At 38.5% G+C, this 21770-nt stretch overlaps 1 protein-coding gene across 1 annotated transcript in view; it reads right to left on the bottom strand.

The window, feature by feature from the left end:
- LOC119555879 overlaps window positions 1-18898 on the bottom strand; it is a 46221-nt gene extending 27323 nt beyond the window's left edge. The window contains exon 1 of the mRNA XM_037867534.1: window positions 18372-18898. Within this exon, the coding sequence (XP_037723462.1) occupies window positions 18372-18588 (217 nt within the window). The 5' untranslated portion in view covers window positions 18589-18898. The remainder of the gene's footprint in view (window positions 1-18371) is intronic.
- Between the last annotated feature and the right edge of the window lie 2872 nt (window positions 18899-21770).

Below are 21770 nucleotides of genomic sequence, written 5' to 3'. Positions count from 1 at the left end.
CCAGCATTTTGATTAATTGCATTGAGCTGCCTTGGCTCCTTCTTCCCCTGCAGAACTAGAACTGCTGCTTCTTCTTTTCGCGACGTCCTCCGCTTTTTCAAATATTAAATTGTTGCCAGCGAAACGGAAGTGAAACATGAAAATGAAAAGCAGCAAGAAAAGAAGACCGGAAGTGTCTCAAAAAAAAAAATAGTGACACCGAAAATGCCCTACAAAAATTTAAGAAAAAGTATTTTACCTGTTAGTCTATAAATAAAATAAAGATATATTAAAGACTATATAGCATTTTTGAAATAAGAGCAAGCATTTTATTTGTTAGAACTTTTATATTGATATTTTAAATATTTTCATATATAATTTGTATTATTTTATTGTTGAAAAGAGCTGTTATTGTTAAAGAGCTGTTTTAACCACAAATGTTTAAAATAAATTATTAAAGTTTATTTAAATAATAGTTTTAAGATAGGAGCAAAAAAAAAACACTGAATTTTTTGGAATGTTATAATAAAAATTCCGACAAATTAAGTGTTTTTTTAATATATTATCAAAATGTATGTATAGTTATTTTGAAGTACCTACTTATAAACCAAAAATAATATCCCACTCATTTTGGGTGCCAAATTGGCAATACCCCATGGCGAACCCAGTTATTCATTGCATGAAATGACTTTAAATTATGGAGTGCACTTTCGGGAGACTCCTCGGAGATCCTCCTGACCCGCCCACCGACTTGAGAGTCAATTAAAGTCAGTATTATAGTCGGGATGTGGCAGTAAATCATATTGAATTGGAGGGGTTAAAGGGGTTGGCTGGGCAGCCAGGTGGGGCAATCGATAAGTAAATCAATTGGTGGGGGGGGGGAGACTTAATTGACCCCGCATGGCGTGTTGAAAATTTCGATTTTAATTGCCATCGAAGTTCCACTCGAAGTTCACGCCCATCCAATTATGCCAGGTCCTCGGCTTAAAGCCAAAGGACATCGGTGATTCCTGACCCCCGTCTCCAACCCGCTCATAACAATAAATTTCAAACGAAACGTAAACAAAACTGGGAGACTGTAGATGGCCAGTCCTTTCGTTCTAGTCCGGATTTTTAACTTAATGTCTCCGCCAGACGCAGAGAACCGGAGGAAAGAAGAAGACGGATGACAGGGGGGGGGGATCAGAGGGCAAGGATTACAAATTGACCCGAATTTCGACCATGAGAAATGACCGGAAACGATCAAAGAACATTTCCGTGTGCCATGTGCAGTGTGTCAAATAAATCACAGCCCGGTGCCCCAAGCAAACTGCTGGAAATTCAGCAATTTTTAAGCAATTTTCGAAAAGCAATTACAAGGTACACATCAAAACTGTGGGGGCTATAAAGGCCAGTCAAATATAAGAAATCAAAGGGTTATTAAACGTTCGCATAAATAAGCAACTGTTCATTTTTGTATTTGATTTTTGGAATGCAATTTTATTTATTGTACGAGTAATAAACATTGTAAAATAATTTACAAAATTTTTATTAATTGAACAATTTTTTTTAACTTCATTTAATGTGCAAAAATCCTATAAAAATGTTATTTAATTGAAATTTGACTTTAGAATGCACTTTTATTTATAGTAATAAAAGCGAAAAAATTTAATGAATATTGTAGGTATTATTTTATTTAGTGCAATAGCATCATAAAATAATTTATGAAATTTAGAATACTTAAATCAAATAAGATTATCATTTATTATAATAACATTGTAGAAAAACAAAAGATCTATTAGATTATAAACAAATGATCAAGTTGTTTCCATTTAAATAAATTATAAAAATGTATTGCAGCAAAATACAAAATATAATAATAACTCTGCCATATTTTTTCAACTTTAATTGCTTTTCCCAGTCATATATTTAATACTTAAGAACCATTGTTCACCTCGTGGCATAAAAAATTCGGCTTGATGTGTCCTTGCCTTGACATTTTTCTGTTGTTTTTTCTCCTCTTTTTTTTTGGCCACAGAGCATCGTGTATTTCCGAGCTCCTTTTGTTGGCCATAAATGACTCATTTGTATTCATTGTTACGCCCCGACGCTTTCGTGGGTGGCTGGCGGGGGGCGTGGCAATCTATCCTGTTGCGGCATGTAGTGCAAATGAGGAGCTAAGTTTTTTGTGTTTGCTCGGTTGTTTGCTGGCTCAAGGCTTATCAAGGATTATTGCGTATACGCACTGTGTGGCTGGCGACTGACCAGCGGGTTGAAATATGTACAAGAATGTGGCTGATGCATTTCTAATTGACTTCCGACTCAATAAAATGGATTAATCTAACTTAAAGCCATAGACATAATAATATTATGAGACTGCAATTCTTACAAATCAGTCAAATATGTTTAAATTTTTTAATGGGACTCGTTATTAAAGTGGTTACATTTTTAGACAGCATTTCAAAATAATATTAAGTCCTTTTAAATAAGTTAAAAATGATTAGTTCTATAAAATAGACTGCCTTTTCTTACTATTTAAATTTTAAAACAATGTCTAAATTAGTTAAACATTTTTTGTTCTTAATGAGACTGCCTTTTCTTACTACGAGTTGAAGATATTTGGGACTTATCCAAAATAACTCTTAAATAACTATTCCTAATTTTATAATTTTTTTTGTATTCGAATTTTAACTCTTAGTTTTAAAGCCTTAACTTTTTTTTTTTAACGAACAAGAGTTATTTTTTCTCACTGCTATTTGTTTATAGACCACCTGTGAATCCCCCGTGAACCTTGGCAGTCACTGCTTGAGATATATTGCCTAACAGACTACCAGATCTCGAGTGGGTATATATATTATGTGCTCTTATATAGCATATATATTGCCAGGACATGACCAAGTTGCCGGGAATTTTGAATGCTCTCTGTGCGCCGGAGACGCTTTATTTTGTTCATCGTATTTCCGCGTGTTTTTTCTTCTGTTTTTTTTTTGCTTTGTTTTGAAGGCGGCACTAATGACATGCTGCTTAGGGTGCCAGTCGGCTGAGAGTGTGTGTGAGTGGGTGTGGGGTGGGGGGGGCTGTTGTGGGTGGTGCAGGGTGGTGGGGGCCACGACTGTGGGTGGTGCAATGCCACACGCTGGGGCACAGTGTGCAGCTAATTGGGGCAACGTGGCGCCGTTGACGTTGCCGTTGCTGTTGCCTTTGCTTTTTGCCATGGACGGTGTGTGTGCCAGCTTCCACTTCACTTCGCCTCAGCCTTGCCACGCCCCCTGGTCCGCCCCCTGCCCACCACACCCCCCTTTTGATGTCTCTCCATTTGGCTGGGGGCCCAGACATGCCATGCATTATTTTTATGGCATCATAAAAATTTAAATTAATTTTTTTCTTTGCCGTTGCCACTCGACACACACACACACATGGGGCATTTGTATGCAGCTGTTGTAGTCTGCCCCGCCCACTACGCCCACTACGAGACCACCACCCCCGCCCCCAGTGGCATTTAAAGTTTCCTTTCGTTTGGCGCAATTTTCCAGGATAATTTTCATTGCTTCACTTCCACTGGCACGCCTGCAACGCCATTCCATTCGATTTTTTAATTCATTTAGCCCCCACAAGTGCATTGGCAAACACCTCAAGCTGGCGCCCCCTTTCCCCAACCCCCACCCCCTCTTAGAAATAAAAAATAATAAAAAACAAACCCCCTCTTGACTTTATGACTTCTGTTCGCCTAAAAGTATGCAGCACACTTTTTATAACCTTTTGTGGGCGGAAGTCCGTTTTTAACATTTTTTTTTTATTTCGTAGTGTGTGCAACATTATTGATTGCGGTTTTAGGTTTGCCCATGTCCAACGATCATGTCACCCAAAAATTGGAATGTGGTTTTGGGACTTGGGTTGTAAAAAAACAAATACATATATATACTATTCGCGGAAAAAATGTTAAGCTTTACAAAAAAATATATACACATTTAATATTCCATAAAAAGTCCTATTTATTTTTGAATAAATTAATTAACTAACTAAAAAGTTCAAATGTTACTAAAGCAGTGCAAAAATTATTTTTTTTAAATTTATTGTGTGGAAAAAAATTGACAAGTGATGTTTTTTTTTAATATAGCCTACTGTTACTATGTCTAGCATAACAAAAAATGAATAAAAAACTTCCCTAAATGAATAAACAATTTTTGAATTAAACAAATAAATTTTAAAGGAAGTAATGTAGGAATTATGTTCATTTATGTATTTGTGTTGAAAAAATAAATACCTACTGTAATAAAAATAAATATTATCTTATAAAAAAAAGTGCAATTTAATTAAAACCACATTCAGTATAAAATAAAAACGTATATTTATTTTTTAATAAAGTAATTTATAAACATGCGTATTATAACACATTAAAACAGAGCAACAAAACTGCCTAAAACATATTTTAAAAACCTTTTCCGTTAGGAGCAAATTTTTTAAGGAAGCCAGGTATAAATTAAAACCAGAAACAAGTAAAACAAATTAGTTTAGCCAACTTAAAGCCAACTAAACTACAAACGTTAACTTTTCTGTGGGTTCACTCAACCATCTGTTCCCCTCTCTTTCCCGCCGTGTTGCTCCATCTCGCTTCCTCGTTGGCTGTGTGTGAAATGCAATAAAAGCGAATTGTCTGTTAAATTTTTATTGCTGGCCACAGTTGGCGGTTGACTTGGCCAAAAGAGGTGTAAAAAAGACAGAGATAGAGTGGGAAGAACCGGAAGTAACTTTTGGCAGCTGCTCTTCTCATTGCGGTTTCATTTGAAATCAAACAAACTCCATTGAAATATTTTCTAAATAAATAATCACTTTCGGCGCAACGGGAGATCTTTTCAGGGGTCCTTTTTCCGGTTTAACCCTTTTTTTTGGCCAAATAAAAGCGCTCCCAACTCGTTTATTTGAGCCACATTGGTTGGGGCCAATAGAGCGTGACTTTCCGCGCCTTAGAAAATGTATGACTGCGAAAAGGAGGGGTTTTTTAAGGCATAAATATGCATGCCAGCGCGCCTGTCATTATGCAGCAAACTATTCGTACATGCGGCAACTTTTGCCTTTCTGCAAAGTTGCCTCAATTACAGCGCCCAAAAGTGGTGGGCAAGGGGGCGTGGCAGGTGCGGAGGCGGGGGCGGTGGGCGTGGCAGAGGTCCGCTGCCTTAAGTATGCAGAAAAGCTACTTGTCGGTTGCACATCAAGAAATCAGCCACATTTTAAAACACGTACAAAGTTGTAATAATTATCATTAATTAATAAAACAAGCAAAGAATTAAAATGAAGACATGAAAAATTAGAAATAAAATTTTTAAACTTAGAGAAGTACAACATTTTTATATAAAATCATAGGGATTTGAATTGCCATGTATTAAAAATAAATAAAGATAATATTTTAGCTAAAAGAAACACATAATACATTTATAAAAGTAAACATACACATAATATAATATATATTAATAACAATATTATAATATTAATAAAGATTAACAAAGATAATATTTCAGCTAAAAGAAACACATTATTCATTTATAAAAGTAAACATACACATAATATAATATATATTAATAATAATATTTTAATATTATTCACGAGCTCGTTTACGGCAACTAAGATAAGATGGTTTAATTTAACACCCTGATTATATTTAAATATTTCTTGCAGTGCACTTAAAGATGCCTATGTGTGTGCGTGGTAGTAAGTAACCTACTTTAAGTTCTTTTGGCTGCCATCATCAGCGGCAGCAGCAGCAACAACAACAATATTCACAGCAACAGCGTTGCCAGTCGCGATTTGTATGCAGCAAATTGCCAACGTCCAAGCGTTGGGTTTTAAGCACGGTTTTCGAGGGGTACTAATGGGCTTAGAGGGCTATAGACTGGTACTGGTACTGGTACTGGTAGTGGGCCTTCAATTTGCAGTTGGTACACAAAAATTAAACAACAAATTGTTGCCACACAATTCGCGTGCCAAGCGATGCTCTCATTTCTCATTTCTCGTACAAACACAAACACACCCATCCGTCCATCGGACATGTACCATGGCGACTATGTACCCTATATATGTTTCGGTAAAACTTTATGTACTAAACTGCAGCATTTGCATGTCAAACAAGAGCCGAAGAGCAAATTGTACAATGAGGAACGGCCAAAGTTTTCAGCCCACGGAATGAGGATCGCAAGTGGAGCAAAAAAAAAAAGGGGGGAGTGGGATTCTTAATGCCCCCAAACATTTTCTGGTAAATGGGGAAATACTTTAGAGTTGGCAAGGATTAAGGAATTCGAAACTTTCTTAAACAAATGCTGGAGAAACATTTCGTTTCTAATACTTGTAACTATTTTTGGTTAAGATTAAACGTTCTGAAAACTATTTAAGTGTTTGTTAAAATTAATTAAACTTTTCAAATGTTTTGATAATATATTTTGTCGTACTATAGATTGTTTAATAATTATAATATGCTTGGGCACGCACCATCAATATTTTCCTTCTAATATTTTAAACCAGTTTTGTTTTACTTCTTAAGTTCAAAAAAACCATTTTGGTTTATGGCAAAATTCATTTCATTTCCCATTATTATAATCAATTTAAGCTGGTGCTATTCCAGATTTTCATTTAATTAAGAAATGATTTAAAATAGTACTGCAAAACAATCTAATTAAAAGGTTGATTTAATGCTGTACAGCAACAAAATGTAATTAAAAAGTAATTTGATATAGTATAGCAGTACGATTTGAAGTTTTAAAATAAAATAAAAACAATGCAAATACTTGCTGTAGAAGGGAATCAGGAACAGCCAAATATTTAGAAAAGCTAGAACTAAATCTCTGGCCAAGATCAACCCACTTTCTTTGTACCTTTGGCTTTTGTTAACTCCGAAGATTTATGACTGACACGGGGCCTTTCTTTTGGGGTTATCTTATTCCAAAGATTTATGAAGCCTCAGCTTTTCGTGGCTCCCTTCGGTTATTCATTCTCTAAGGAAACAGAAACACCTCGTTTGCATATGGCTTGGTGGTGATCCCATTTTGCGCGCTTTGAAAGATAGTCACTTGACTTTAGCTCGTGCCGTGTCTTAGTTAGTTACCTTTAAGTAGGCTATAAATATACCCCGTTTCTGGGTGGCTGGGCGGATAATGTATGTCAGTCGTGCGCATAATTACAGTTGCATTGCATGTACAAACACGTGCAACACGAACAGGTTGGCAAACACACACACACACACTTATAATCGGGCCAAAAAGAAAGCCAAAAGGAAAGTGCACAAAACACACACACACAACTAGATCCAAATCCTGAACCAACTTTAATTGCATGTCGAGTGCTGGCAAATTGAACGCTTAATCATTTGAGCCGCATGCATGGCCAGCGATTAGTTTTTAATGCGACTCGATTGCCATCTCGCCGACTGATGGCTGACTAACTTGGCTAACTGACATGCCTGACTTGCAGAGGCCCTCGAAAAGGGACTTTTTATAACCACTGGGGCATAACTGATGGCCCTCATGCACAAGCATTTCAATTAGATATTCGGTATGTTGCTCCTAAAATAATGATTAGTTTAGTAAAGGGCTGTACAAATGGGCCGACAAAAATATCAAGACCATTATGAAAACAAAAAACAGCTTTTATCGTTAAAATCGCTTTAACGATATTATCAAAAATTTATCGAAACACATTTATCGAAACATTATCATCCCTGGCTAAGCTCCTATATTTATCTGTATATGTCTATAACTATAATTACTGAAGGATTCGGATAAAAAATTATGTAGTTTTTAATTTAATTTGTATATAAGGGTGAATTTTTGTTCATGATATAGTTTCAAGCTTTGCACAAGTTACAGGTGTCGAATTCTGTATAAAAGTTTTTATGTTCCACACCTATAATTAATAAACAATTACTGTCCATGTCATGTTTTTCGAGGAATCCTTAACGTTTTATATAGTCATCATAGCAATTTCTAGGCCCAAAGCAGGGCATTAAAAACTTTTGATTGACACTAATTGGTTGGTCTGCGACAGCTATGTTGGCTCAGGTGTAGATGCCCTACATAAGCAATTTGCCCACTTAAAAGCAAATAGCACCCATTCCATTCCCCCTGATTCCTCTCTCACCTTTCCCCATAGAGCCTAAACAAATAGGAGGAATTAAACGAGGAATACAGAACTTGGGGCAAACGTTGACACACATTCGAATCGAAAGCCTGCTAAGCTACGCCCAAAAAGTTAAACGAAAACTTTGCTCAAGATTGAGTTTTTGAGATTTGACTGCAATTATGACAAAAATCACAGACAAAGTGATTACAATTAGGAAAGGATTTTATGTGTATTTAATTTGGGACATTTCGTCAAGGCTTTTGTCTACTTCGAACTGGAAAATGGCCAAATTTGTCAGCATGCACAGGAAAAGTTATATTGTCTGTCATTTGGGTAACTAGTAAAGTGAAAAATGGTTTTATATTAAGACAACCAATTGCATGAGTTATTAGCAAACGAATATATAGTGTAGATTATTAAAAAATTCAGGAATTAATGAAGTTAGAATTTGTATATTGTTAATTATATTTATTTTATATTATTTATTTATTTTTATATTATATATTATTTCATAATTAAATTGCTTGTAGTGTAATGTTACAGATGGAAAGGCTTAACTTTAAATGCTCTCAGTGGCCATAACAGTCGAACAGAAGCTTACTGAAGTTAAGGGCCGGGGAAATACAGACTGACCATTGAGTAAATGTTAAATGCTGCCGGTCAGAGGCGGCGGGAAAGGGGGCTACTATAACATCATTGGAATGCCGGTCCCAGCCCACAGTCATAAATTTGTCTGCGCCATTTGCCTTCGGTGCCTGGAAATTAATTCATTATCGATTTTCGTTTCGTTTCATTTGCTCTGGCTTGGTTTTTTTTTCGTACACCCTGTAATTCCGAAGAAAGGGGTGTATTGCATTATATGCTCATTCGCAATGATAACTTTTAAAAGCGTCATATCAATAGTAACAATTTTCCGACTATCTTTGCCTAGTCTTATTAAAAAAAAAGTTTATATGAGTTTTAAATATGTTTTCTAGGTTTTTGTTCTTTCATATATGTAATATGTTTATCTTAGTCTCAAAAGTTCTAGATTTGCAACCAAAAATATTTAAATTTGGCAAAGTTATATCACCATTTATAACTACAATGAATACTGGGTACTGCATGGTTGTAAATCTCCCAATAATTTTTTTTTGCAACCTTTGTTGCTGTTCGGACCTGGCTTAAATGCGGCCATTAAGAACATGCTGAATGACCATGGAAATGATGACGACGATGACGACGGCAATGCCTTCGAGTAGCATTATGAATGGATCATTTACAAAGTCAACACAATTAAAATACACGCCCATCGACCGACCGCAACTGATACTGAAAATTCACGGGGGAAAACGGGAGGTCGGGTGGGCAAACCGAAAAACAGGAAATCGGCGGAAGATGCCAATGGGAAGTGCGAGCCCAAACACGTAAAAAAACCCTTTTTCAACTCCGCTGACACGGCCAGACATCCGGAACCAGTCGGTGTAACCAGTAACCAGTATTCAGTCAGGTAAATGAGCCCCCAGAGGTGGGTAGTAGGGAAACGCGGGTCGTGGGGTAGAACGAATGCGAATATGAAACGTGAAATATTAATAGGGCAAAACGGTAGGGAGCAAAACAAATGCGCCAACGTCGATTGATGTCCTTGGTTGTGGTCATTACCATATTTCAAAGGACACTCAGCGGTGCGTTTGTGGCGTAAATCTTAAGCCCAGTAAATTCAAGGAGATTAGCCTTTTACTTTGACATACTGTATATTTAAGATGGGAGTCAATACAAATTAAATTCACATTTTTAAGCAAACTATGATTAATTTTTAAAAAATTAAAGAAAATTAAGGTGTTTCAAAATAAACATGAATCAAATTTTTTTCATATGTATTTAGTAATACATTTCTAAATATTTTGTTTATGACATTTTTCAATGTCAAGGTCCTCGGTAGCAATTTCTGAACTTCTATCACATGGTGTACTAAACTTTACCCCACCTGATCACCAAGCAAGCTGGTAACCTTTTATTTAATTTGATGTGGCCAAAGTTCAAAGGTGAGCCTTGACTGTGTGCGGTAGCCAGTCGGCAATCGGGGATAACCATTTACATAAATGGACTTTGTGCGTTTCGAAATCGATCCCGCGGTTAGAGCCCCATCCGCTAACCCCTGAGCTCCCGCTAACCCTTCACCCCAAAAAACAGGATCCATGTGGAACAATGTATTGGCAGGGGTCGTAAGGTGGAATTTGTTCAAATTTGCTTTGTGGTCGGGCTTTGTCTTCGTCTACGGCAAGCTGCCTTTCAATAATGCATGCGGTCGAAGCGATTCGTTACCTCCATTATGACGGGTAATTATCGAACTGAGACTTTGACCTTTGCCCTGGCCCGCTATTCATATTTTCTAGCAGTCTGAAAATTAAGTTTTAGAAGAATGAGGAAAATCAGTATTAGAAAATATTGTATTCCATTTATATTCTGAATTTGTAAGTTATTTAACTTAAGGCCCCTCTCTGCAATTCTCATTTTGTAATAGTCCTCAGACTTTTAAGCCTTTCTCTGCGCTTCTTAGGTTTTCAAACCCATGCGCAACTTCTTGTAAATATGCTTATGATTACTAAAATAGTAGTCAGGACAACCCTTATTAACTCAAATATAATAAACTCAAATTGTTACAGAAAGTTAATAGCTCAATCCAAATGGCTCAATTTTAAAACAGATCATGAAGAGCCATATAGACTTGTGGCTGCAAATTAAAGGGTTGACTGGTGTTTTATGAACTCTTTGCATTTCCCTTTGGCCAGCAGTGAGCAGCAATTTTCGAGGGCGACTCCTTGGCCCAAAGGCAGCAAATTGAGTTGCGCATTGAACTTCAAGGTTAATTTATTTTATGGCTGAGCCCCGGCCCTTGGTTTTTTGTTTATTGTCATTTGATTTTTGAGCCGGAGTTTCGCCCTCCGTTGCGCTTGAAAGTTTTTTGCCCCACTCCTTCGGTCTGTTTGTTTTGCTTTTTCTGCTTCAGTCGTAAAACACAACAGGCGAAAGAAAGCAGCGGCAAAGTGGGGAAAAGACAAAAGGACTAAATGTTACCAGTTTATCACTTCATTGGGCGCCTTGTGGAGAGCGAAACGGTTGGGTAGATAAGTATATGAGTCAAGTAAAGCACTTCTGGAGGATCTTTAAGTTCGGAGGAGTTTGGCATTTAGTTTAGTCACTTAGTGTGAACAAACGAAAAGAACACATGAGTACTTTTTTATTAAGAACTTTAATGCTGATGAATAGGAAATGTGTAATGGCGTTGCCATTATTTTCTCTTCGCACCTCTCTCTGCGCTTCTCATTATTTTATGTACCACCTTGGCAGAGCTCTCCTTCGCGCTTCTCAATATTTTGACTTATGCTTTTAACAAGTTTCCACGGCCACTTTGCCATGACTTTCGGGAGTGCAATTTCCACGAAAAAGTACTCCGAGAGGTGGCAAAAATTACACTTGAATCTGTGCGTTGGAGCGAACAATTTTCGGATGCTGTTTTTTTATGACCCACCATGTTGCCACCTGTGCCCCACCTGTATGGTCGTGTGTGTGGGTGTGTGTGTGCCAGCGGCAACATCTCTCGCCTGTCGTCGTGCATCAGGTAAAAAATGGTAAAGAGCACCTGGCACACCCCTTCGCTGAGCGGTGGGCGGCTTAACAAGTATGAAAAGCCAGGACATAAAATTTAAACAAGCTGCTGCAACAATCGTCTGCGTCCAGACCACTGGCCCCCAAATCCTGCCCCTTCCGTGCTTTTCTCCCCCAGCTTTTCTTTCGTCCTCGCCTGTGGCTTTTCCTCTTGCAGTTTTTCGTTTCTCATAGGCAGGCCGTTGAATTTTTGAAGCGTGTACGCGATTTTTAAGGAATTATTTTTTTTTTCCCCCGTCATAGTACTTTTCTTTTCTGAAGCGGACTGTTTTTTGTTCGTAAGGAAGGTTCCGGTGCGGGGAAAAAGGGGGATGCACTTGGGGATGCTGCATGCGGCACATGCAAAACCACAAATGATAGCAAAGTTGAGCTGGGTGCGTGTGGCTGATGTTGTTGCCGCTTCTCCTGCGGCAACAGCAGCACCCCAATCACAGGAAGGAGGAGATTCGGAGGCAGCGAACGGAGGGGCAGGGGGAAGAGTGCTCTGGCATTCGCCGTAGCTGTCGCACTTTCAGTAATGTGACACTTTGGGCCATGGCATGTGGCAGCTGCAACAGCAACGGCAGCGGCAGCAGCACGGGCAGCAACAACAACCGGAACCGGAACAACAACAGTGCCACCTCTTTAGCCAAAAAGCTAAATATACACGCTGTAAGCTTATGGATAGACAGCCAACTACCAGAGAAAATGCATGTCTGAGAAGGCGGATCGGTCGATAAATCAAATCGCTGGCTAAAGAAAAACTAAAGCACTTTGAAATATCTAAGGTGTTGCCATACAAGTTAGACGTTGGCTTTCTAATATATCATTATTAACTATCTTTAAACGACTTTCAAAAGATTACAAGAAATCATTGTGCTACTGCGCAAGTAAATTTCTCAGCACAATATTTAAATATACATTCTTTCTTAAACGCAAATTCCCTAAATTGTTGATATTATCTTCATCAATTTGAAATATTTGTAAATCATTTTTTAATGGATTGAAATTGTAACCATAAATGCCAGGGGTTACTATTTAAAAACAGTGCTCGCAAATTCAGGACCTTTCCATCCTTCCATTCTCCGTCATCGTCATAGAGTGTCAATGGGAAAGAAAATGCCGGAGAGGCAGAGGATGAAAGCGGGGCGACAATGAAGTCCAAACAATTTATATTAATCATACGCAATGTGGTGCCAAATTGTTCCGGGCATTGCCAGCACTTAAGGAGGTCCCCCACCCCATCTCCGGATCTCCTGCTCTGTGGCATTATCTCGGTTCGGTTCGGTGCAGTGCAGCAGCTAAAACTACGACAACGTTGGGCCAAAGACGTTGACGACGTCTACGACATTTCGAGCAATTCCCGGACAAAGTCAGGCTCTTAACGCATGCAGCCGGAGGACGAAGGATGCGAAAGGAGGATGAGGATGCGAGCGATAAAAGCGCCGGCTAAAACGGATGGTGTATTATCCCTAACGACCAGCATATAAAAATAAATCCCCAGCCGAATGCAGAGCGACATCGGACCCAAAGTGGGCGTGCCCAATTGGCCTATAATTTGTTAGGCATGGGTGTACTGCGAGAAATAAGTGGGCTAATGGGTTTTATTATAGCACTTGTACATTTCGTAAATATCGGTACTGAGATTCAACAATGATTTTTCTTGAGATAATACGATTACCCATTAATTTAGTCTGTTCGCACCGTTCTCTGCGCTTCTCAAAATGTTTAGCTATGCTGTGAGGACATATCCCAAATAAATTATTATTCCTTTGGTTTTCTGATACATTTAAATTCTCAAAGTCTAAGAAAATATTTTTGCGAGTGCATAGCTGGTCGGTATATGGCCTTAAATGCATTTTGGGCTAATTTTGCTGAGTGAGTGAGTAAGGACAATTGTCGGACGACAAGTGCATTGGGTTAGGACGATTATTAATTGGGCGACTAGACAAGGGAGCACTTTGCACTCGATTAGCGTATGGCAGATTGCGCCTGAGTCTCAGGTAGTCATAAGCACATAAAGCGTCTTTTGCATAATCAAGTCGCTCTGTGTGGGACCATTAAAGCGTAAAGTTTCGGGTTTCGTGCGTCTTATGGCCGATTAAGCTGGCCGCAAAAAGCCCTAGAATCGGATTCACCAAAATGTTAATAATATTAATGCGCACTTACATTTCCATATGGCTGCCCACAGAAACAGACACAATCGGGAAATGACTAATTAAATTAATTTAGTATTTTCCCTGTGCTGAATGCAAACCAACTGTGAATCAACAATTTACGACAAACGGAATCCTACAGAAAGCAAACCGTAAAAAATAATTATAAATTAATATTAATTCGTGGCAAACAAATCGTAACATTATTTAGTCAACTAAAAACGGTGCTCTATTAACTTAATACTATCTATAAAGGCAGGATTTGGGAATATAGTGTAATAGTTTCAGGAAAGGCAGTTAATGCTGTGTATTAAGACATTAAAGTTTCATTATACGCTGTAAAAACTTCCGCAAAGTGCAGGCAACACAAGTGCATCAAAAGGGTTCTCCCCAGAAAACAGCAGATATAAAGTTTCTTAGTGCGTTCTCAAAATAAATATGGAAAAGGCAGTAAAAACCAAAAACGTAAAATACCTTTTAAAAAATGTACTGGCTTTTTAAAACTGAATAGGAGCTATTATATCCTTTGTTTAAAGGCATTGTAATATTCATTGCGTATATTTCTTATTTTCACCTCCCTATGCGCTTCTCATTATTTGATGGTCCACGTTTGCGGAGCTCTTCTCTGCGCTTCTCAATATTTTGACTTAAGCTTTTAACATAAGTTTTTTTTCCACTTAGACATGAATTTCGAGAGTGCAATTCTCCTCCAAATTTTAAAAGGAAATACAAAACATTGGGTATTGTCTTTGAATTAATTAATCCCAGCTGATTAACTAACAAATGCCGATGTGCCTCTTCCCATTTACAATCAAATACTCTGGGGTATTTTAGGCAGTTTGCGTTCCCCTGTTTAATGTGATTAGGCCACTAATTGGTTCAATCAAAGTGTCTTCAGAGTTAATTAAATGCTCTTCTCCGAGAGAACCTTTCAAAACAAATCCCAATAATCGTTGAAATAATTACCTATCCTTGATAACACACACATGAGAATGAGAATTAAGAGATGGTGAGATTGAGTGACTGACAGAAGTTTTTCGTGCGGCTTCCAAAAGAGCCGTTGATTATTTAAGTACTTAAACGTGTTTTCGTTAATGAGCTACGAAATAATTCATAAAATACCAAAAAGGCCGAGCGGAGCTCTATTTAGTTTCTCCTCTGACCCCCCGAGGCACTTGAAAATATAATCCTATGCGCAAAAATGTGCGAGTATTTACTTAATCTGTCTCCTCTGGCGGAGAATTTCCCTCCGCCGTCTGCGAATCACACAATGAAAAATGCCTTTATTTACTTTTGATTATCTGCTTATGGACAGCAAAGCAACAACAAAGGCCCGGCAAAAATAACGTTGGAAAAACAGCAGACAAACTGGCGGCTGCCAGTGATGCTAAAAAAAAAGCTGCAGAAAAGGCAGCTCCAAAAAAAGCATAGATTAGCAAAATGCAGTAGTTGCCATGAATTCAATGGTAGTAAATTGTGCCAACAATAAAAGTTACTACGAGAGAAAACTTTCATAAGAGTGGAATTTATTTGAGTCTAATAAATAAGAATTTTACCAACATTAAAGTACTTAGCATTTATGAATTTTTCTATAAACTATATAAACTATAAACTCAGCACAGAAGTTTGTGGTTTTTGTTAGTTTGAAAAATGCCTTGAATAGTCTCTGCTTTATTGGTATTTTAAATATTCAGTATATTAGTGATACAAATTGTATTTAATATATTTAGTATTTTCATTAGCACCTGTAAGTAAAAAAAATATCTAAAATCTAAGGAAAAACAGGATACCAGCAGGTGCGGATGAAATAATTCAAATGTTAATAATTATAGAAAGTAGGAATAAAAACTAAAACCAGTTAAATTACCCAGCTTTTGAAATATTTCCCTTAAAGCATGAGAATGAGGCGATAAAATACCAACAGAAAGGCGACAACAAACAAACAAACAAACAAAGAGGCTAACAAAGAGACAAACAAACGGGAAACAAACGGCTTATGGCCAGGTTAAAATATGGACCATATGGACGGCGATGCTGGCCATGGCCAACAAACGAGGGTGGCTTCCACAATTCAACTCTTCGAACTTTGCAAGCCCACCGCTTTATGGGTTTTTGCCCTTTTTGCGACTGTCAACGCTGCCTGTCGCGGTTGTAAAATCAGCGAAATGTTAGCACTCAGCCAAAAATAAACGCAAAAAGTATCTAGATTGAAAACGAGAGAGTCGAGAGTGCAGATACTGAGTATTTTGTGGGGGAAACTTTTACGAGAAGGTCGAAATGGGTTGCAAAATGGGTTACTAGAAATTAAATATATTTTGCTGCGGTCTCAAAAAGATCTGATTTTTGGTAGGAAAACCGATGGATGGAAAGAGACAATACATTTTGAACGCTTATCATGATATTTGTTTAAACATTTAATAAAATCATATTTTATTACAAAGTCTATTTCATAGTTTTGGTCAAGCACACCGAATTGACCCTTGAACTGTGTACATCCAGGGTACCAAAAACAAAGCCACACCTGCAACGCCCACATATGCAGGCCACACACCCGCACACCTGCCATAAGCCACGTGGCACACCCACACACACACTTCTATCGGGCCATAATTTATGGCCAAACGGATGCAGCAAAGTAGCAAAAGCAACAGCAAAAGCACAGCAAAAGCACGACAAAAGCAAAGGGTGCAAAGTGTTACCTTTGGCCCGCCGGCTATTTAAAGTGTAAACGCATGGCTTCGAGTGGCTTCGATCTCATCGGGATGATGAAGTGGCTGCATCTCAATGCAACAAGTCATGGGATTCGGTTACGGTTACGGATACCGATACAACCCGTATCCATAGCCACAAAAATGAGACAGACACATTGGGATTATTGCATTACGATCATGTGCTTGGGCGAATTTAATTGCATTTCAATGGTCGAGGAATGAGAAATCGCATCAGCTGGGCGAATGGCTAAGCATATTGACAGGCAAAAATGCGTAGCATACATTTTGGGGGCACTTGTCGGCGAGCCACACTGCGTATGAGTAATGCAATTGCTTGCCACTAGGATTACTCATACGCAGTGTGGCCGCTCCATTTGTTTGTGTTCGGCAAACACACACGCACACACACAAATCTGTGTGATTTCCACAAAATTACATTTTGCAGTTACAAGTGTTATAAATAAATTTTACGTTTCGAAATGTTTGTCAGTGCGGTCAGAGTGGGCCTTTTTTCCCCATATTCGTTTTAATTTTCCCCCCCAAAAATGTTTGTTTGTGTGACTTTTGTGTAGCTGTTAAGTGGCAAAGCACACAACCACACACACACGCAGTTAACTACATTTAAATTGCAATTTTCGCAAAGCAAACCAAACATTTTGGACGACATATCATTGGATTTATCTGAGCTATATGTATATGCACTCTGTACATGTGCCAATTGTAATATATATGCCTCCATATCCATTCGCATTTGACAACTTGATAGTGGCATTCATACATATATGTTTAATATGAAATTCCCTAAATTGCTTCTGTTATCACTGACGATTTAGCATTTGTACGCTTGCCAATTTTCGGCATGGAAACTATTTCGAAAATCTCTGATTAAATAGAGAGGAGAGCTTCAAGTGAAATTCATTGGTTATTAAGTTATGCTTAACAAGAAATAGTTCTGGAATTTGTTTGTTATTAAAGTAGGCAACAAGATTTCGATTTGTTTGTGCAAGGTAATGGGATAGTTCTATGAACCGAATTGTGAGTTAATTATTTATTGAAACAATAAACGAATACAGTTTGTTCGGAAATCAAAGGGCTTGCTATATTTTAGTGCACCCAAAATGTAATTAGACCTTCAAATAATGTTGTGATTTCTTTTTAATTTAATTTATTTAATTTATTTTATTTTATTTAATTTTTAATTTTTAGGGATGATGAGGAATGAAAGTTAACAATTAGTGTTGGTGTTAGACCAATATATAAATATGATTATTTTGCTAATTCAAATGGCAGTCGTTTTTATTATTTTGAGCTAATTAATTTTTGAATTACAAATAATTGACCGCATATAACTTTTTGCATTTTATATTATTCAGTAACCTTCACTAGTTTTGTTGATTGCACACAACAATAATAACTACATTTTCACGCTACTTAAGAACACAAAGTGTTCGATTCAATTACGCATTCTGCACAGACTTTCGTGCTGATTTCCCCACACACTTATTGCAAAGTTTTGCAAACCAATCCAATCAAATTAAATATACTTGCGGCTAAAAGCTTGAAATTGGAGCGGCCAAAACCCTCAATTGTTTTGTGACCACTTAGAGCACTCAAATTGCTTTTCTGGCTGCAAACGTCTCTGTGGAGAGTGGTAGGCTAATTTCCATTTTGTGAGTGAAGCGACAGGAAGCGAAAGTGATTGAGTCGTTGTCTGGCGATTTTTAGTGGTCAGTTGGGAAAGACCAACAACCCCCCCCCCCCCCAAAAAAAAAAAAGGAAAGATAAAAACTTATTTAAAAACCCAAACACTTACCATTCACATAGGCGGCGAAATCAAAGTCCTTTTCTGGTCGCGCTCCGCCATCATCTTCGATGTCCGGCTGCCGCCGCTGCTGCAGATCCTTTCCCGCTTTCGGTGGTGCGGAAATGGCGTCATTTCCGGCTGCCAGGGCCACCGAGAGACCCAAAAGCAGTGCCACCAGCGACATTGTCTTGGAGCATTTGCGGTATCGGCGGCTCGGTGCCGCCATGCCGCCCACTAATTGCACGCACACGGAAGCGGAAATGACACGCGGCTCGCCGGGGAATTTGCAACTGTACAGGACGCAGACTTAGATGTGGGTTCTCCTACCCCACAATGCCAAAGATTCCAAAAAATACACTGCCAAAAAAAAAATAAAACCACACACAGTCCAACCGGCTCTGTGTGGCTCAGTTTCTTATAACGATATTACGCGTAGAGTACTACGATTCGCAAGCCGGCCACGAAGGATTCGAAGGTTTGCGACGCTCACGCGAATTCTTCAGGAGCCGCTGAGAGGACCTGCTGCCTGGCCAACGTGCGAGGCGCAATTGAGCCAACAAATGCCCGGCCATACACTCATATAGCCTTGTCAGTCGCCAGTTGCCAACTTGCAACATGCCGCACACGCCGCCAGGAGCCGAACTTCTGTTTTGGTGAATGGACTCGGAATCGGCGAAATCCGAGTCGCATTACGAGTCCTCCTGCCCCATCGCCCGACGCCTGCGCCCTTACGAGAATCTCGAAAACAGAAATCTGAAAATGCGGGGGAAAGGGTTTCGGCAGAGCCAGAAGTCAGTTGCAGTTCATTTGCTTGGCTACGTGACGCGAGTGTTTTGGTTTTTTCGGGGTTGAGGAGGCTATGGAGGAGGTTCTGGGATAGGAGACTTCCCGGCGCAACGGAACGGGATAATGGATAATGGATAATGGTCGATGGGCAGTGGGCATTGGGCATTGGGCAGGGGCAAATCGAAGGAATCGCAGGAATCCAAAATCGTTTTTATTGTTCCACCACAACTGTTGCTCTGCGACGATCAAATGGTGTTGCCGTTGTTCCATACAACACGTTGATTTTATAGATTGCTGTTTGATTGTTGCAACTCAAATTTAGTTGAGTCACAAGTTGTTGATGAACTAGTTAGCCAGTTATGGGATTAGTTGGGTAACAAAGTTTTTACACATGGAAGAATTTTAGGAAGGTATATTTAAGTTTCATTTTAATCAGATTATGGAATTTCTTTAAATAGTAATATAAAAAGATGACCAATACGTATGGTTATGTAACTATACAAAATAGTTTACTAACATTGAAAATAATAGAACGCATTCTCTAGCTGCTGGGGTTACTATTTAATGGTAAATCAACTATAAAAAAAGTACACAGACAAAATTCTGACGTTCTCATCTGATTTGAAAATGTTCTTAAAAATAGAACGACATTTTTAAGTTGAAAATGTTTTTATTTTGCTCGAATCAAGATAAATTGGCGGTATTCAAGTACATTGTATGTACAAATAAACTATTAGTTCTGTCCTTAGTGTGTACTTATCAAAAGTTGTTAAATAAATTCAATTTAACTTTTCTCTTCTCACCATTTCGTTCTTATATTGACACCAAAATGTACTTACACGGTTTTTAAGAACGAATGTTCTCAATTCAAGAACAATGTTCTTAGATAGTTTTCTCTGTGTAACTTGTGTAATTTGTTGTTGTGACAATAACTATTTAATTGGTTAAACAACAATTATTAATTTGGTAACATTGATCACAAGGATGTTCACAACCAACATTCGATAGTTTTTGTTCTTGATTCTTAAGTTAGTTCTTGATTATATTTTTTCCAATAATTTCAAATAATTATAACTCTAATTCATTGCATATTTTTCTTATAATTGCAGATAATTTAGCCTGCCAAAAGCGTTTTGAGAGCATTTCAAGCTGCGACTCGCCAAAAATGACTGCAGTCGCTGCACTTGTCGCCGCTGGCTTTGTTGTTGCTAGTCGCTAGTTGCAAGTTGCTGGTCGCAGCGGCAACTGTTGCAGCCGTGACCTGTGGCCTGTGGCCCCGCGGATCAAGAGCAGTTGGCCATTATTGTAACTGCCGCTGCATGTTGCTGCTGCTGCTGCTGCTGCTGTCGTTTGGCCACCGATTACGGACACTGATGTTGCTGCTGGGCTTAACTGTTGCTGTCGGTTCCTGTGCGTCGATTTGCATCGCAATTGCAATTGCAATTGCAATTTCGCAATTTGCCATTCGCATTCGCGTTCGCCATTTGCCACACCAAACTCATCCCAGCCTTTTCTTTGCCTCTTAATTAAAACATTTTGCAGTTGATTTGCGCGGCTGTGTGGTAATTTGATTAGCGCTCGCCCCTTCCGGGAGTTGCAACTGCAACTGCAACTATATCTGCATCTGTATCTGTATTTGCGTTAACGACTCATCGAGGACCCGCAAATATCCCTGAATATCTGAAACGGAATGGAGGTTCAAAAAATAAATTCAGACATTTTCCAGCCTGGCAGTGCAGGCAGCATTACTACAGAATGGCAGCAGGCATATAGACATACAAAGGTATAGCCTCCCCGGCGATGGGATATTGATAACCAACAGCAATTTGCAGCTGCAGATAATCAAATCACTCTGTGGAAACTGTTCACTGAAAAGCGGTAGCATTAAATATTTGTAAGCCAGCTGAGCTACCGGGAATCGGAATTGTTTTATTCGGAAAATGCATTACTCGATTGCGAGAACATGAAACTATAATGATATGTGAGCGAAAGAGGCACTTTTCGGGGAACTCATTTTGCCAAAAATACCCTTGTTTCTCGCCGTTTTTCAGTCGTAGTTCGGTCTAACCAAGTGGCACAGCTGAAAGAACGACTGTTTCGGGCAGCTAACAACCTAAGCAACCGATCCCCATTACTTTTTGGGAAAACTTTTTTTTGACCAAATTTTGAATTTTTTATAAGGGGTTACATCATCCATTTTTGCGAAAAGTGGCCAAAATTTAAAGTTTTTAGATTTAGATGCTAATCGATTGGGAATTTAATTACTAGCTCAACGAGGTATGGCATTCCTTATTGCGACCTTATTTGGCCAAATGATTGCCAAAATACCAGGTTTTTTTTGGGTCTAAAATAGGTAGTTTTTTTTTTAGACAAAAATACCCCTATTTCTTGTGGTTATTCAATTGTAACTTGGTCAAAACTTGGCGCACAACTGAGAGACGGACTGTTTCGAGCAGCTAACAACCTAGGCTTACGATCCCCATCAATTTTATGAAAATTTATTTTTTGACGAATTTTTGCATTTTTTATAAGGGGTAACATCGTCTATTTTTGCGAAAATCGGTCAAAAATTAATTACGAGCTCAACGAGGTATGACATTCCAAATTTCGACCGTATTTCCC

This window comes from Drosophila subpulchrella, chromosome X (assembly GCF_014743375.2).
Source record: "Drosophila subpulchrella strain 33 F10 #4 breed RU33 chromosome X, RU_Dsub_v1.1 Primary Assembly, whole genome shotgun sequence".
NCBI lineage: Eukaryota > Metazoa > Arthropoda > Insecta > Diptera > Drosophilidae > Drosophila > Drosophila subpulchrella.
The sequence above is the reverse complement of the archived record's forward strand: the minus strand, read 5'-3'. Positions and strand labels throughout refer to the sequence as shown.